Raw genomic sequence first — 19,191 nt, forward strand, 5'->3', positions numbered from 1 at the left:
GTTTCCCATAATGCAATGTATCTCTACATCTCTATTTTTGCTCACTATTTAATCAGACTGATGAAAGTTAAAACATTTACACAAAATGCAGAATAACCATATTTATTTCAAGATGGAAACCGTGACAGCAATGACTTTATGATGCATAATGTTTCACGTGCTATTTTAGTTATAAAGAAGGTAGTAAAGAGTATATATTGCAAAAGTATTTAGCAAGTAGAAAGGTCCCATTTTCCAAATCTATTTTAATTCTTGAAGCGAAGCACGAGGACGAAAGTGATTGACGTTATGATAAACCAATCAGCAGCAGCTTGGGAATAGAATGTGGATTTACAGCTAAAGAGAGGAACTGACAGCTTTATCAGAGGTTCCCAGAGTGTCTCAAATCACAAAGCTGCTATTCATACATGCTGTTCACGTGTGTCGTCAGAAAGATCACATTGCGTTATCAACCTGAGAAAATCGGTATATAATGCTGCCAACAGACGAGCTCAATCACTGCCAATAAAACAAACTCTCAGCAGCAGATCTTACAAAAACTGCAGTACAATGATACATTGATATATACCATGGTACACCTGAATGCATACCATATTCATATACATGGCTTTTACATGAAAGATGCTCACCAAAGGTGCATTTGTTTGATCAAAAGTATAGCAAAAATTGTGAAATACGTAACAATTTAAATTAACTGTTTTCTGTTTGAATATATTGTAAAATATACTGTAATTTATTCCTGTGATGCAAAGCTGAATTTTCAGCATCATTACTCCAGCCTTCAGTGTCACGTGATCCTTCAACAAATCATTCTAATATGATGAGCATTTATTTGGAGTTCTTTACTGTCACTTTTGATCAATTTAATGCGCCTCTGAATAAAATGTATTAATTTCTTTCAAAAACAAAAATCTTGCTGACCCCACACTTTTGAACAGTAGTGTATACAGTATTATCATGGTACGTTTTGTCAATGGAACAACTCTGATTATAGATTTGCATGCTAATCTCACAGTCGTGAGTTCAAGATACTTTCCTTAATTCGAAACAGCGATGCACATATTATCACCTTTGCATAAATTATGAACAGCACTTGCACCGCACACAAAAATGTATTCAGAAATCTCAAGGGTCGCTAGGCAACACTGAAGGAAGAAGGAAACACCAAAATGATTTTGAGTGCTACAAACACACCACTGATAATGGAGCTTCAAAATCTGTTATGCAAATGACACACACAAGAAAAGATCGAGTCCTAGGAGACATTCTGGTGGCTGAGTACCAAGACTATTTTTACGGCAGAAGTAAACTGTTTTTTCCGTACATCTCAACAGAGTATGATTCATGAGCGAATCATTCAGAAGTGAATCAACTGATTCATTAAAAAAAGATTCTATTCAAAAGACTGATTCATCGCCATTTCTCTCAATAATTTATTTGCCATTCAGAGCTAGATTTAACAACATAATAGCTCTTTATTTTGTGCACAAAATCCATTTGGAAAACCAAGAAATTCTTAGTATGCTCATTCCAGAGAAGTGTAACAACATGCCGCCATGCGTTTGGCTGTAAAACACATATGTTATCTACAGGAGTCACGCTATCGAGGTTTTATTAGAGGTTCTGCGACTGCATGCGGCACTCAGACACAAATTATGGTCATTTGTCTAATTTTAAACACACATTTGTGAGATGACTCTGTACAGGTCATTTCTACAGGTAAACACACACTCACATGTTTAAGGAAGTAGGGAATCTAAAAAGTCCCACAAACAAATTTGTGGACAAACAAGTCTAAGTTTGGTCTAAATGTCATCACAGACATAACAGCGTTAATAACTGAGCAGTAGTTGGAATATCTGCAGTATTCGACAGTAGCCCCAAAAATGAAAATTCACCTATAAGCCTTCATTTGCTTACTTTCATGCCGTTTTAAACCTGTATGATGCTTTTTTCTTACATAAAACACAAAAGATGATATTTTATAGAATGTTCACACAACTCTTTTTAATGGATGGGGACTGGTACTGTTAAGCTCCAAAAATGACAATAAAGCAATATAACAACTCACATGTGTCATTCTGTGTCTTCAGAATTCATGTTTAACATCAACAATAATGATCATTTAAAAAAACGTTTCTCAGATCAGGTGACCTACTTCAGGTGCACACTTCTCTCATGAACACGTGCTGCTTCTAGCACAGTTCACAATGCATTGTGGGAATGTGTCTAATTATTTCCCACTTTTGGTTGGTAATTTTCTCTTGTTCTGATTTAAAAACACTTTTTAAGTTGTCTATGCATGACCAGACACATGCTTACACACACACAAGATATTCACACACATGCAGCAGGAAACATGCTGGCTCCAGTTACAGGGAAGAACGCGACCCCAGCAGCAGGACAGCCTCTTGTCTGTGTGTGTGTGTGGGTGTGTTGCTTGGGCTCTGGTGTGTGTGTTTTTTTATAGAAGGGGAAGGCATGTCCCAGACTCTATTTGCAGGTCGCATTAAGCAACAGGGAATCGTTTTATCTTCTGTCTTCAGAAACAATTCTCGACATCCAGATGATGCAAACGTCCATCATACGGGACACATTTAACCTCCACGTGCACGTCTAACCGCACGTTTCATTGGTCTGCTGCTGTCTAACACACCATTGATTGCTACACCAAATCTTTCTTTCTTGAAATTCCATGCTCACACACACACACACACACACACACACACACACAAGAGCAGAGAAAACACACACCATGTATGTTACTGTATGCTGTATTCCTTCACAAACACTTTCACTCAAAGATGCACAATATTTATTGTTGACCACATCAGCTATTGGCTGACAATGGATAATTATGGATTTGTATACTTTAGATTACTTTTACATTACTTTCTACAGCAAAAATGTAACACTTTAAGAGCCATATTTTTTAAAGAAGCTTTCCTACACTGAAAAAGAATTTGGTGTAGGATTTATTTGAAAGAAATTTGATTCAAAAATTGCTAGTAAATTTTACAAATAAGTATAAAGAAACAGCAAGAAACATATTGAATTAAACAAAACAGCTAAAAGTTTGAAGTAGAAAGATTGAAATTGTATTTTTTTTTTTTTGGTAAAAGGTACTCCAGCTGATTTATTTACAACTTTAATATTATTTTTAGTGTAAAACCTTTTTATTAATGATTTGAGTTATGACATTCAAATTTTAATATTGTATATTATAATGCTGTCATGGTTAAATTTAGTTAAGCATCAGAATATTGATTTGAAATTGACCAAATCTATTCAAATGAGCTTTTAGCGTGTTATGCTCATACAAAATTGGATTCACTTTTAATATTAGCTATAATATTTAAAAAATTATATATTGACATCAGCCAGAATTGACATATCAGTGCATCCCAACTTCTCAACTCTGTAAACAGAGGTGCACTGTAAAAAATATTTTGCAAAGTTGTAAATAAAACAAAAATGATTGGAGTACAATAAAATTGTAAATAAATTTGTTTTATTTACATTAAAATACCATTTCAGTCCTTCTACTTCAAATTTAAAAAATTGTTTATACATCAAATTTATTTTAAAGATGAAATGTGCCATTTCTATGCCATTGTCACCAAATAAATAAATTTAAAATAATGATTGTTTTCAAACCGGTTTCCCTCAACACTGTCCCTGTTTTCCATTGGTCAGACAAACACTTAGTTCCGCCCCCAAACCAAAACCATTGATTAAATCAGTTTGCTAAAGCTGTTCGGTATTCTCAGACAGAGCAATATTTTGAAAGCAGTTTTACACTTTTTCCAGGAAATTAACAGAATTTATGTATAATCGTCTATAATTTCAATCTCTATTCATTTAAATCTTAAATATATGCCATAGCCATGCTTCATTTAGTCAGGACAACCAGTACTAGGCATCCTGCCTTAGTGTGACATGACTTTAACCTCATGTATATAGTGCACCAAATACAAGCACACACATACACAACTTTAACTTACCCGTAACTGCTGGACTTTTAACAGCGTCTCTCCCTTAATAGGGTCCATGACTCGCTAAAAGTCAACAGGCTGATATCCTTCACTATTACAGTAGCCACACCCAAGCAGGACAGCTGAGACGTCCGATCAGTGTGTCCAAATGTGACTATGACAGATATGTGACTGTATGCAAGTGTGTGTGTGACCGTCCACCTTGTCTTATTCCCACACAAATGAACATAGACATGTACATGCAAATAGAAGTGAAAGCCCTAAAGGTTGCAGTAAAGGTTATCAGTTATGTCATAAATGGTTTTCATTGTTTTATTTCCTGTTTCAAAGCAGAACAGAGATTTAGGTCTTTCATGTCATATGCAGCTTTTCATTTACTATTCTTATGATTACGATCTGACCTAGCTATTCTTTTGGGTTCAGCATTACTAAAAGGTTTATCAATATTAATATACAAAATATACAATATAAAAATATACAAAAAATGCCAAAAGATACATTTTATGTTTAATGTTAGGGTTTCTCAGTTAAGATAATTTGACTACTTTTCCAGCATTTCAAGTCAATGGTAAGCAGTGATATTTTATAATTATTTATATACTTGTGATGACAGGTGCTAGGGTGACGTCTTCACTACCATGATAGCGGGAGCATGTGAAGTCTGTACAAATAACTGTTTTATGTGTCTTTATTAATGTTTTTGCATTTCTGTTGACTAGGTTGTAGTTTATTAGGTCCATTATCCTTTAATGTCTATTTATAATACAGTTTAAGATATTATGCGGTTTGTGTTGACTGCAGACAGGTGCACATATCACTGGTTATCACAACGTCTTATGTCTGCTACTGTTCCCTTATGATATATTTTTCCCATTAACCACACAGAGACAAGTTGTAGTTATGTGTTATTTATTATTTCAAGTCTGTATTTATCTTTACATTGTAAAACAGCTAACTTGCATGCTGTGTACTCACCATATCCTGGCCCTGTGACTCCTCAAAGGAGGAGACGGGACTACAGCTTCCCTTTTTCTTGAGTTGGGTTAAACCATTTCTGTTAATGGGGGGGGGGGGCTTAACCCTCAGTGATGTAGACATGAAGAGATGTCTTATGTTGCTCACATTTAGCTTATGTTGAGTAATTGCATGTATGTTTTTATTTTATGTATTTTTGAAGTTTAATGGTCTAAATGGTTAAATGAAGCTTGTGTTTATACTTCAAAGGTTTCTGATATTGATGCCACTGCAGGTGTAATGAGCCTGTCTACACTGAACATTGAAAAGACAAGGTAGGGGCATACTGCTTAAAGTATCTAATGTAAATTTTGCTGCTTGTAGCAATTTGTTTTCTTTAGTCGTTTAAACATTAAAGTGGACACTGAGTTAAGTTCCATTTTTTTATATATATATATATTTTGTTTGTTTGATTAGTTTCATAACTCTGTTTATATTTTTTTCCTCACTTACTGTGAATATGTATACCCCTGCTTCTCCACTGGTATGTAATAAAAGTCCTCTTTGGATGATATCTGAGTTCTGAGCCTATCTACCACCTCCCTTTGATCAGCACGGGACACGTTACGACAATACTATTATACTATTTATTAATATTTTGAATTAGCTTTTATTTTTATATATATTTTTAAATTTTTATTTTAATTTGAGTAATTTTGTCTGTGCTTTTGTCATCCGTATTAGTTTTTTTTTTTTTTATATTATATTACTTAGCTTTAATTTGAATACAATTTTAAACTTAAACATTTTATTTTAGTTAACAAAGCAACATTTTTCTTGCAAAATTTTAATCTAATATTTATAATTTATTTTATTTCAGTTTTATTTCAATTAACAAAAATGTTGAAGTTTTAGTTTTAGTTAACATTAACAACACTGATAGGAAGTCCTCATTTAGATATAATAAACAGATATTCCTGTACATATTCTGTTATGTATTACTGTTGACATTAAACAGGTTAACATGCAACAATGCAACACCCAAAACTATCTAAAACCACTTAGCATCACCGCAGCATCTTTCACACCAATCAGAAATTGAAAAATATAATTATGATATAGACTTGATCTGCTGAAAATTGAGTAACATTGGACTGTTTCTGCAAGCAATGTCTCAAACGTGCTGCAGTTATGAAATACGCTTCTCTCTCTTTGTCTCTGTCTCTGAAACAATCACATGTTTTGCCACACTTGACTTCCTTTCTGAATGGACACGTTTGTGAGCTTCCAGGCGGAGGGGCTCATACACACACAAGCTCTCCTCTTGTTTTCTTACTCAAGAGCTTGTTCTTGAAATAGAGCATACTTGGTTTCTCAGATTTGCAATAATACGATATAATGCACCATAAAACCTATAAATCCATCCCACAAAATACACACACTCAAAACGCTTAATTTATCACACATTAATTCAACCTAATGAGTCAAAAGCATCTGAAAACTTTAACTTTATCTGTAAAGGTTGAGATTTAAAAATTAAACTTTGTGTTTTTTGAAAAAAAAGCTTCTTTTTTTCTTTCATTTTTTCTTGCCTTTAACATTATTTCCATTTACCAATGTTGGATATTCGTAAAAATCCAATAAACGTAAAATGTGTTTCGAGGGAAAGAGAGGAGAGAGCAATGAAAAAGTGGGCCACTGTTGCGTCTAGACTAATAAATGCTTTAATTGGACAGTTAAACAATGTGAGAGACAGATTCATAGATAGATAGAACTATAGATAGAATGACAGAATGATAGAACGATAGATAGCGTGACAAAATGATACACAGAACAATAGACAGAGAGAGAGAATCATAGATGAAGGACAGGTAGATAGAGCGAGAGATAGAGCGACAGAACAATGGAACGAGAGATAGAGCGACAGAATGATATATGGAACAACAGATAGACCGACAGAGCAATAGATAATATGAAAGACAGAACAACAGATAGAATGATTGATAGCGCAACAAAACAATAGAATATATAGAGCAACAGAACCAGATGGAATAGAACAGTAGATAGAGCAACAGACTGAACGATAGACAGAGTGACAGATAGAGTGATAGAACGATAGATAGATCAGCAAAACGATAGATAGAACAATAGATGGAGCAACAGATAGACAGAGCGAAGGATAGAACAATAGACATAACAACAGAACAACAGATAGAACAAAAGAGCGACAGAATGATAGATGGAACAACATAGATAGAATGATAAACAGAGCAACAGAATTATAGATAGACCAATAAAGCGACGGAAAGATAAATGGAACAACAGATGATAAGCAGTTAGAACGGTAGATAGAGAAACAAACCGATAGAAAAAACAATAGCAACAGAATGATTGATAAGAACATTAGATAAAACAATAGATAGAGCAAAAGATATATGGAATGACAGACGCTCACAACACCTGAGAGGTTGTTTCATAAAACTGCACGTAATATAATCTTAAACTCAATAACAGAGCAGCATTCCAAAGGGATCATGTCATTAGGAAGTGCCACTGTGTATCGAGATGATGTCATCAGCCGGTGCCAAAAGGACTGCTCATGATTCATGCTTACTGCTACAGAGAGAGATGAAAACAGTCATTATGTATGGTTGGAGTTGTACTGTTTCTCAGAACCACATTCTTCAGCGGTGCGGCTCACAGAGGAAACGCTTAACCTATAATACAGCTTACAAACTAAGACCTAAACACTGAGTCATTCAGAGCTCTCACAATTTCACAATGAGAGAAGCTGAAGCTCCTCACAAATTCAGTGCAACAGAGCCTCTAATGAGGATGTACGACATCACTTCCTGTCATGCCACTTCCTTCCGCTAACAAGACTCCTAACGACAGAGAGAAATCATGAAATGTGTGTAAGTACAGAGATACAGGGGCCCAAAAAACAGATTGTTTTACAAAGTCTTTGTTTGTGAAGTTTACTTGAGTGAAAATAGTTTTGTTTTTCTGTATAAATGAATCACACATGGTCATACGTGAGCCTTCTTATCTTTGCGAGCGTTTCACAAAGAAAGAGCAGAGCGCTGCTTTTATTCTCACTAACGCAAGCACTCTGACACGAGAATGAACACAAGTCTTCACCTCCAACATATCTATCTTTCCCTTTTAACATTCCTGTTTCTCCTCACAGAACGAGCCCATCACCCTCGCTGGATTTAACCACACGCTAATCATTCTCCATACACTGAAGAGATTGAGGACTTACTCCATATATCTCTCACGCACACGCACACATGCACACCCACAGGGACTGTAAAGTAGGATGGAGATACAGTAGAACCATTCTTCATTATAGAGCCACTGCAGGACGACACACTCAAGGGTAAAAGCAGAGAGAACAGATTTAAAGGTACAGTGTGTAATAAATACTTATTTATATTTTTAATATAAGATAATATTTTTTCTTAAATACTTTCCTAAAATATTTTACATTGGGATATTACAATAGCAATATTTATTTTGTCTAATTTATTATTTTTATTTTAGTATTTATATATAATATTTATTCATAATATTTTTATATTACAGCCCTACAAACAAACACAGGAAACTACTAATTAAAAAAGTTTTAGTTAAATTAAATGTAATTAATAAAAAAAACACAAATTTTTATCTTAATTTTTAGCATAAAAATCACATATTTTCCCACAAAAAGTGCAGCCCTTGTTTCCAAACTTTCATTAAATGGTTAGTTCACCCAAAAATTACAATGTATTGATAATTTACTCAACCTAATGTCTTTCTAAACTTTATCTGATGTTGAACACAAAAAGAGACGTTTTGCAGAATGTTCCTGCTGCTCTTTTTTTTCCCGTACAACTAAAATAAATTGGGACTGGTGCATTCCCATTTCATCTTCAAAAATTACCCAGGTTTGATGTCAATTATGAATAGTCACAACACAAATGAGAATAATTTATGTTTAATTCATTTAGTACATAGAAGTCAAACCTCTTGTTGTCACGTTTCATTCGGGGCGAGGAGCGAGGAGACACGGAAATATCCAATAAGGAGGTTTATTAGAATCCAGGAACATAGAACAGGGAGCTTGGGGTATCAATGAACACATATGACGTTTAATACCGGGGACTCGAGAGGCCATGGCGGGTCAGGGGACTCGGGAGGCCACGGCCCTATTTCTTCGGACCGCCCGAGGGGTTCTGTGGCCTTGGCCCTTGGCCCGGCCACACAGGCTGTGACCCTCTTACCCCCCCAAAGTTTTCTTGGGAAACTCCCCCCTGGGAGCCACTGAGGAGCGGGCCTTGTGGGGCGCTCTTGCAGGGCGGACTCTGTCGGGCGCTCTTGCGGCGCGGAGCTGGACGGAACCAGCGGAGACGCAGGAGGGCACGTGCGGGGAGCCAGCACGGGAGGGCGCTCTGGAAGCGCAGACACCTGGGGGCACTCTGGAAGCGCAGACACTTGGGGGCGCAGGAGAGGCGGGGAAACACGAGACACAGACTGACACTTGTAATGTGTTTTGATGCACGATATTTAAATTTAACACAAGTGCAAATGAGACTGTCCACTTCAGAGGAGGGAAATGCAGTGTAAAATTGCTGAAATATAATTAACTTCCTCACACAAAGGTACTCTATTACTTCAGAAGAGATCAAATATCCCACATGCGTCATATAGACTACTTTTACTGTGCTTTTTATGTCATTTTGTAGCTCAAAAACTCCAGTCCCCATTCACTTGCACAACACCTGAGAGGTTGTTTCATAAAACTGCACGTAATATAATCTTAAACTCAATAACAGAGCAGCATTCCAAAGGGATCATGTCATTAGGAAGTGCCACTGTGTATCGAGATGATGTCATCAGCCGGTGCCAAAAGGACTGCTCATGATTCATGCTTACTGCTACAGAGAGAGATGAAAACAGTCATTATGTATGGTTGGAGTTGTACTGTTTCTCAGAACCACATTCTTCAGCGGTGCGGCTCACAGAGGAAACGCTTAACCTATAATACAGCTTACAAACTAAGACCTAAACACTGAGTCATTCAGAGCTCTCACAATTTCACAATGAGAGAAGCTGAAGCTCCTCACAAATTCAGTGCAACAGAGCCTCTAATGAGGATGTACGACATCACTTCCTGTCATGCCACTTCCTTCCGCTAACAAGACTCCTAACGACAGAGAGAAATCATGAAATGTGTGTAAGTACAGAGATACAGGGGCCCAAAAAACAGATTGTTTTACAAAGTCTTTGTTTGTGAAGTTTACTTGAGTGAAAATAGTTTTGTTTTTCTGTATAAATGAATCACACATGGTCATACGTGAGCCTTCTTATCTTTGCGAGCGTTTCACAAAGAAAGAGCAGAGCGCTGCTTTTATTCTCACTAACGCAAGCACTCTGACACGAGAATGAACACAAGTCTTCACCTCCAACATATCTATCTTTCCCTTTTAACATTCCTGTTTCTCCTCACAGAACGAGCCCATCACCCTCGCTGGATTTAACCACACGCTAATCATTCTCCATACACTGAAGAGATTGAGGACTTACTCCATATATCTCTCACGCACACGCACACATGCACACCCACAGGGACTGTAAAGTAGGATGGAGATACAGTAGAACCATTCTTCATTATAGAGCCACTGCAGGACGACACACTCAAGGGTAAAAGCAGAGAGAACAGATTTAAAGGTACAGTGTGTAATAAATACTTATTTATATTTTTAATATAAGATAATATTTTTTCTTAAATACTTTCCTAAAATATTTTACATTGGGATATTACAATAGCAATATTTATTTTGTCTAATTTATTATTTTTATTTTAGTATTTATATATAATATTTATTCATAATATTTTTATATTACAGCCCTACAAACAAACACAGGAAACTACTAATTAAAAAAGTTTTAGTTAAATTAAATGTAATTAATAAAAAAAACACAAATTTTTATCTTAATTTTTAGCATAAAAATCACATATTTTCCCACAAAAAGTGCAGCCCTTGTTTCCAAACTTTCATTAAATGGTTAGTTCACCCAAAAATGACAATGTATTGATAATTTACTCAACCTAATGTCTTTCTAAACTTTATCTGATGTTGAACACAAAAAGAGACGTTTTGCAGAATGTTCCTGCTGCTCTTTTTTTTCCCGTACAACTAAAATAAATTGGGACTGGTGCATTCCCATTTCATCTTCAAAAATTACCCAGGTTTGATGTCAATTATGAATAGTCACAACACAAATGAGAATAATTTATGTTTAATTCATTTAGTACATAGAAGTCAAACCTCTTGTTGTCACGTTTCATTCGGGGCGAGGAGCGAGGAGACACGGAAATATCCAATAAGGAGGTTTATTAGAATCCAGGAACATAGAACAGGGAGCTTGGGGTATCAATGAACACATATGACGTTTAATACCGGGGACTCGAGAGGCCATGGCGGGTCAGGGGACTCGGGAGGCCACGGCCCTATTTCTTCGGACCGCCCGAGGGGTTCTGTGGCCTTGGCCCTTGGCCCGGCCACACAGGCTGTGACCCTCTTACCCCCCCAAAGTTTTCTTGGGAAACTCCCCCCTGGGAGCCACTGAGGAGCGGGCCTTGTGGGGCGCTCTTGCAGGGCGGACTCTGTCGGGCGCTCTTGCGGCGCGGAGCTGGACGGAACCAGCGGAGACGCAGGAGGGCACGTGCGGGGAGCCGGCACGGGAGGGCGCTCTGGAAGCGCAGACACCTGGGGGCACTCTGGAAGCGCAGACACTTGGGGGCGCAGGAGAGCTGGACGGCCCCAGCGGAGACGCAGGAGAGCTGGACGGCCTCAGCTGAGAAGCAGGAGAGCTGGACGGGACCAGCGGAGACGCAGGAGTGCACCTGCGAGGAGCAGGCACAGGAGGGCGCTTTTGAAGCGCGAAGGGCTCGGGAGAGCCGCGGACGACGGCGAGCTGGCTCGGGACCGGACGCTTCCAAGAGGTCCACGGGACGGTGGTAGTTTGCCCCGAGCCAGAAAAGCTTGTTCAGAGTTGTATCATCAAACACCGTCGCCGCGGCGATCCTGTGGAATGTCTCCGCAAACTCATAAAAGGGACAACCCTCGTGGATCAGGGCGGCGAAGCGGGAGGCGGCATCCATGCCATGGAGAGAAAAACTGGAACAAACAAAAAACTTTCACAAAACGGAAACAAAAAATGTCGGACGCCGCTTACTGTTGGTCCGGTATTCTGTCACGTTTCACTCGGGACAAGGAGCGAGGAGACACGGAAATATCCAATAAAGAGGTTTATTAGAATCCAGGAACATAGAACAGGGAGCTTGGGGTATCAACGAACACATATGACGTTTAATACCAGACACAGTGGCAGGGAAACACAGGGCTTATAAACACTAGGAAATCAACAGGGAAGGACAGAAACAGGTGCGGGGCAATTAACAGGGCTGAAGACAAATTAACTAATGAACATGGAACGAGGACAGGAACAGGAAGGCCAAATATGGACACGAGAGGCGGGGAAACACGAGAGACAGACTGACACTTGTCATGTGTTTTGATGCACGATATTTAAATTTAACACAAGTGCAAATGAGACTGTCCACTTCAGAGGAGGGAAATGCAGTGTAAAATTGCTGAAATATAATTCACTTCCTCACACAAAGGTACTCTACTACTTCAGAAGAGATCAAATATCCCACATGCGTCATATAGACTACTTTTACTGTGCTTTTTATGTCATTTTGTAGCTCAAAAACTCCAGTCCCCATTCACTTGCATTGCACTGGAATAGTTATTCTGCACAATATACTGATCAATTTTGAAGGATTTAGTGATCTACTTTGGTCACACTGCATTCTGTTGTAGCCTGTTGGGTAAGAAAAACTAGTCATGCAACACACACGCATACACAAAAATCTAATAAGTGAAATTACAGGGTATGGATTGCCATTTTGTGGTTGTAATAAACAAGAAAGGGCTAATAACATTCCAGCATTCCTCTTTAAAACAGCCAATAGCATTCCAGATTTTTGTAACCAAGTGGCCAATTACAGTCACAGTCCTCACAGCCACTGTACCACTTGTTTTTCACTGCTCTGTATGAATCGACTCCCTACTGACTCACTGAGTCAACACTAGTGAATCAGCAGGGATGATCCTCTGAATCACTGAGATTAAATGATCAGCAAGGATGAATCATTTGATCTGATTCTCCTACAACAGAGACTCCCAGCGGGAGTCGCTTTGCACAGTCTGAAGCCAAGAGAAGACAGACAAAAGAGATGAAAGAACAAACAGAATGAGAAAATGTGGGGGAAAGAGGCGAAAGCAAAAAGCTGAAGTAGGAAAAAGCTCACCTGCTAAACAGATGAAGAAATGAAAGACAATGAGAAACTGTTGAAATGATAACAACTCAACATCTCATTAGCCGGGCGCGTGTGTTTATACAAGCAGGAAAGAGAAAATTTGCAGTCATTATGAGATTTTATCAGCTAGGCTTTCACTGAGCATCCAACAACAGTCACACGCTTCCATGTTTACAATACAGTGCTCAGAATGGAATATTAGTGTACAATAAACAGTTTTTATATGAAATTGTAAGTATCATAAAACACCGTTTTAAACAGCAATATGCTACATTGCTGTCACATGTTGCAAGTAAGTGGTGTCAAGTTGCAAACTTGGAAACTGCAGTTATTTTGCACTGCATTTTAGTTGTGTTTTAATTAGTTTAAAAAAATCAGTTTGTTTACTTTATAACTTATTTTAATTCAGTTAGCTGCCAAGACAGCATTACTAATTTGCTTTAGTCTTTAGTTGTTTTTTTTTATTACCGAAAATTACTTCAGATAAAAACTCTGGACTCATGCATGCTAAAAAAAAACAGCAAACTGTACTGTACTTCCTATATTTCAAAGATAAGAGTAGTATGTTTGCATGCTATTCTATTCGTAGTCACATCCACATGCAGGCTACTCTTCCTATTTTTGTCATATCTTTATATAGGAGAAGTCATAAAAGTAGTATTCTGCTCATCTCAGGAAGTTGCTGATTTTAAGAAAGGGTCATTGCATGTTTGCTGAGGGTTTAGGTTTAGTTTGCTGAATAGAGAAAATACAATCAACAGGACCTAATAAAAGAAAGAGTAGAGTATGCATGAGATAAAGAGAACGTTCCACAGGTTTGTGTTTATGTATGTTGGTTTGGTGCCAGTGGGCATCCACAACATGGCAGACGGCAGCTTACGGTTGTGACACGATACTGGCCTCCTTGGTTACTTGGCTCTTTTGTGTCTGTGCGTGTGTGTGTACCTGGTATTTATCATGTTATGGGGACCAAATGTCCCCATTTTTTAGGTCCCCATGAAGAAACAAGCTTTTAAATCACACAGAATGGAGTGTATTGAAAATCTGAAATAGCAGAATGTTTTCTGTAAGGGGTAGGTTTAGGTGTAGGGTTGGAGTAGGGCGATAGAAAATACGGTTTGTGCAGTATAAAAACCATTACGCCTATGGAGAGTCCCCTGCACAAAAAATGGAAACCAGTGTGTGTGTGTGTGTGTGTGAGTCATGCACTAGTCAGATAGTAAATACACCGCTATATTTCCAGTATGCATCATGTTCTAACCGTTTTCTTACTGCTTTAACAAACTCTAGTTCTTGATTTCTAATGTGACTGATTCTCATTCTGTGAATAACAACAGAAGGACAGTAAAATACACAGCAATCACATTACACAGCTCAGCGCAGGTCACCGAGCCACTGTCATACAGTCTATAAAAGCTGATCAATACAAACAAAGACTGTGAGGATTCAGTTAGCGATCAATCGGGCCCCTGGCATCAGGGGTCTCTCCGGCCTGACCTGCAAAAAGCCCATTAAATCAGACTCTTGAAAAACAAATATTAATACAAATATTTCTGTATAGCACTTTTCACAATATAGATAAATGTTTATACGGAAGTTTAAAGTGTCTCAAGGTTTTAAGGCCATTCAATCTATCAGATAGATTGAATGGCCTTAAATAGATGACAGACAGGCAGACAGACAGACAGACAGACAGATAGACAGATAGACAGATGCCAATTAATATAGCATATACTTCACATACTAATGCAATGTTGTATCATACAAACCAGTACTTTAAAAAGAGGTTGTTTAACCTTTATAAACCAAGTCAAAGCCTAGAAATCTTTTAAATCTTGGTAATTTTATGCTAAATATTAAATCATACTCAAATATTTAAGATGTCAGGTCATCCTAGGCTTCATAAGCTGAATTACTCATAACTATTATATGCAAAGCCCGAGACACACTGTACGATTTTGGGCTGTGCCAGATGAAAGACTGGCATCGTGAAACAACGGCGGCGATTTCTGATTCGTAATAATTGTTTCACGATGACAATCTTTCATCTGGGACAGCCCAAAATCGTGCAGTGTGTCTCGGGCTTTATGTCTGATTTTGATATCTTAAAGTTGCTCTGGGCATCTGTGACATGCTATGATCTCTCCTATTAAAATAATTTGTTACAGAATCTGCTTTTAATGTTGAGATTTGCATTGCATTGGACCACAATACACAAGATAGTGTGGCTGACATTTCCGCACCACAACCGCTATGGACTAAAAATACCCTGAGGTGCATGGACAAGTACAACAGGCCCTAGAGATGATGCACAGACACCAGTGTGACAACAAGTAACAGCAGGCTGAAGAAAATGAAAATTTCTTTCATGAGGCCAAGATGGTTCACCTCCAATAGCACAAACAGAAATAACCCATCTAAACATCTACATTGATATCACATCACTAGTATACACACAATCACAACTACACACTAAAAAGTGGGGTCATCAATGCATTTTTATATTTACTGAAAATATCTGCTATTTTCTGAATATTTATATATTTATAAAAAGGATATAGATTTATATTGGGGTGCCTCAGGGCTCAGTTCTTGGACCAATTCTCTTTTCTGTCAACATGGCATCACTAGGTTCTGTCATTCAGAAACATGGCTTTTCATATCACTGCTATGCTGATGACACTCAACTCTACCTCTCATTCCATCCTGATGATCCGACAATAGCTGCTCGCATCTCAGCGTGTCTAACAGACATTTCTTGCTGGATGATGGACCATCACCTTCAACTCAACCTAGCTAAGACAGAACTGCTTGTAGTTTCAGCTAACCCATCGCTTCATCACAATCTCACCTTCAGTTAGGCTCATCAACCATAACTCCTTCAAAAACAGCCACAAACCTTGGAGTTGTGATTGATGATAAGATGAATTTCTCAGACCACATTGCTAAAACTGCCCGGTCCTGCAGATTTGCATTATACAATATTAAGTAGATCAGGCCCTTTCTCTCAGAACATGCAACACAACTCCTTGTTCAAGCTCTTGTTCTGTCCAGACTTGGCTATTGCAATGCTCTCTTGGCAGGTCTTCCAGCCAATTCTATTGCATTAATGTTTGCCTACAGAACCACCACTGGCTCTGCACCCCTTTACCTAAATTCATTACTTCAGACTTATGTGCCCTCTAGAAGCTTGCGTTCTTCAAGTGAACGACGCATTATTGTACCATCCCAAAGAAACACAAAAACACTTTCACTGACTTTTTCTTTAACTGTTCCCATCTGGTGGAATGACCTGCCCAACTCAATCCGAGCAGCTGAATCCTTACCCATCTTCAAGAAACGGCTAAAAACTCATCTGTTCCATCTTTATTTGACCCTCTAACTCTAGCACTCTCTATTCTAATTTTATTTTATCTATATGTCTTTTTATTTAAATAAATAAAATAAAATTAATAATAATAATAATAATAATAATAATCTGTACTGCTTTAGGCTAACCAAGACTTGTAATAGCACTTGCACGTTGTTGCTCTTTTGTTGGTTTTGATTGCTTCTTATGTCCTCATTTGTAAGTCGCTTTGGATAAAAGCATCTGCTAAATGACTAAATAAATATTGGCTATGCAACATCATTTCTAAAAAAATATATATTATTTAGACATTCTAGTCTAGAATGCATATCTATATAAAATTACATAGAAAGTGTATTTAGGCATGCATATATGTGACCCTGGACCACAAAACTAGTCATAAGTAGCACGGATATATTTGTAGCAATAGCCAAAAATCATTGGGATATTAAGTAAAGATCATGTTCCATGAAGTTATTTTGTAAATTTCCTAGCGCAAATATAACAAAACTTCATTTTTGATTAAGTAATATGCATTGCTAAAAGCTTCATTTGGACAACTTTAAATGCAATTTTCTCAATATTTCAGCTTATTTACTCATCATCTTTTAGATGATGTATAAATCTCAATTTAAAAAAATTGACCCTTATGACTGGTTTTGTGGTCCCAGGGTCACATGTATGCACACTTTTTACATATATACTATGTAAAACATATATTACTAATATTTAAATATACAGCATAATAATATATAAATGTGCATATATAAATACTGTATATCTATATATGTAAACATATATGCTACAAATACACTGAGATGCAGTTATGCGATTGCTGTGCATTATATATGTGTTATATATACACGGACACACTCTGTATACCTCTATAAACATTCTCAGTATAAGATGCAGTTTCTGTTCACATGCACTGGCGTTCCCAAAGCGGGTTGGCTTTACGCACAGTGCTCATGAACCCGTTATCAGAGTCCATGGCCGTGATCATCGACCCCCGTCGCGCACGGTACAAACTCACCCATAGCTCGGTTCCCCAGCTCATGGTTTCCGCGCGTTCTTCGCGTATTAATCCACGATTCGTACCACAGGAGCGGAACAGAGTCCGTGTCTCTCGCTCTTCGGCTTCTGCGCGAGTGAAGGCGCAGTGTGTGTGTGTGTGTTTGCGTGGGGGGTGGGTGTGTGTCTCCGGAGGCTTCTTGCACTGACTCTCTCTCTCTCTCTTTCTTCCTGGTATGAGAAAGGCGCCTAAAAAGCAGCGATTCTGCACGCACGTTTCCTCAAAACGGCACGAAACTGCAGAAGCATGATGTTCAAATGCCCAAATAGGCTACACACTCTCTCTCTCTCTCACGCGCGCGCGTGCTCTCTGAGAGACAGACGCAGAGCACGGGAGCGCGCCTCGCTGCCCCGGTGACAGCTGCACTGGTGGGAGCGCGCACGCCGGAGAACTGAGAAGGATCGGAAAAAAATCGATAAGTGATGATAATTCACTCGCTGGACAGATGGCGAGCTTGTTCAAAACAATAAAAGCTGTTATTTAACAAGTTTTTATTTCTCATGGTATGCCATGTTCCCTTTTGGGTGCTGAAAAGTGTTTTATACATAATAAATATTTCATTAATATTTCAAAAAGTATGATATTATGATCATGTAACATATTCGCATGAATATATAGCAAGCATATAATGTGGTCTACAATTAGTGGTTTGACAAAAAGTGCGTTGTCTCGTAATTATGCAATTAAAATATTTTAGGCAGGTGGGTGGTAGGCTGAACAAAATGACACAACACATTGTAATAAATGCTAAATGTAAAATATTGTTCAGTGTAATTTGATGCATTTTGGTTTGTGTCAGTTTATTTCACAGATCAGCTCTCTACATTTTGGCAAAACTCTTAAATATGTTTGAAATATTTATATTTACAATATTAACAGGCATTTGCAATCCTCTCTGCAATGCACTGTCATAAACAATGATGAAATGTAATTTTGGCAGGAGCACGTGAATACTGTCAGCTGCAGATGAAGCTTGTCAGGATAAAAACAAGCTTGCAGCGCCATCTAGTAGACACACGCCTTCAATGTTTCTCAAGGTCTGCAGATAAAAAGCATAATGAAGTTAGTGAGATTGATCCACTGGAGCCACAACCTTTGTAAACAACTTACCAATAAATTATATTAAAAACTATATTAAAATATTTTAATGATATTATTATTATTATTAAAACATTAATGAAATCTCACTTGTGATTATCTACGAGTAAAAAAACGGAGACGTGTGTATGTTTTTTGTTTTTTAATTGTTGTTAGTTTCATGTTAATATCATAATTAATGATTACAGTGATGATTGAGGATCAAATTTATCAATACAATTCACCAAAATATACACTATGAAAAATAGTAAATGATAAAATTGCAAAAACAGTATTATAACAAAATTAATGTGTTTACAAAAACGCATTAAAAATAAAATAATATGATTGCAATATGAGAACATAT

At 37.6% G+C, this 19,191-nt stretch overlaps 1 protein-coding gene across 8 annotated transcripts in view; it reads right to left on the bottom strand.

Moving 5' to 3' along the window:
- Positions 1-18,076, bottom strand: part of LOC306855761 (formin-binding protein 1-like) — a gene marked incomplete at its 3' end in the record, with an annotated part of 85,616 nt that extends 67,540 nt beyond the window's left edge. For 5 of the 8 annotated variants that reach the window (XR_013782957.1, XM_079394617.1, XM_079394616.1 and 2 more), the window contains exon 1: positions 4,005-4,142. Coding sequence is in view for 6 of the 8 variants with exons in the window: in XM_079394617.1 (XP_079250743.1) it covers positions 4,005-4,052 (48 nt within the window). Of the gene's footprint in view, positions 1-4,004; positions 4,143-17,708 lie in introns of those variants that run through there. The other 3 variants (XM_079394619.1, XM_079394614.1, XM_079394611.1) reach the window with 2 other exon arrangements.
- Positions 18,077-19,191: the final 1,115 nt, after the last annotated feature.

This window comes from Barbus barbus, assembly GCF_936440315.1.
Source record: "Barbus barbus genome assembly, chromosome: 36".
NCBI classification, from domain to species: domain Eukaryota; kingdom Metazoa; phylum Chordata; class Actinopteri; order Cypriniformes; family Cyprinidae; genus Barbus; species Barbus barbus.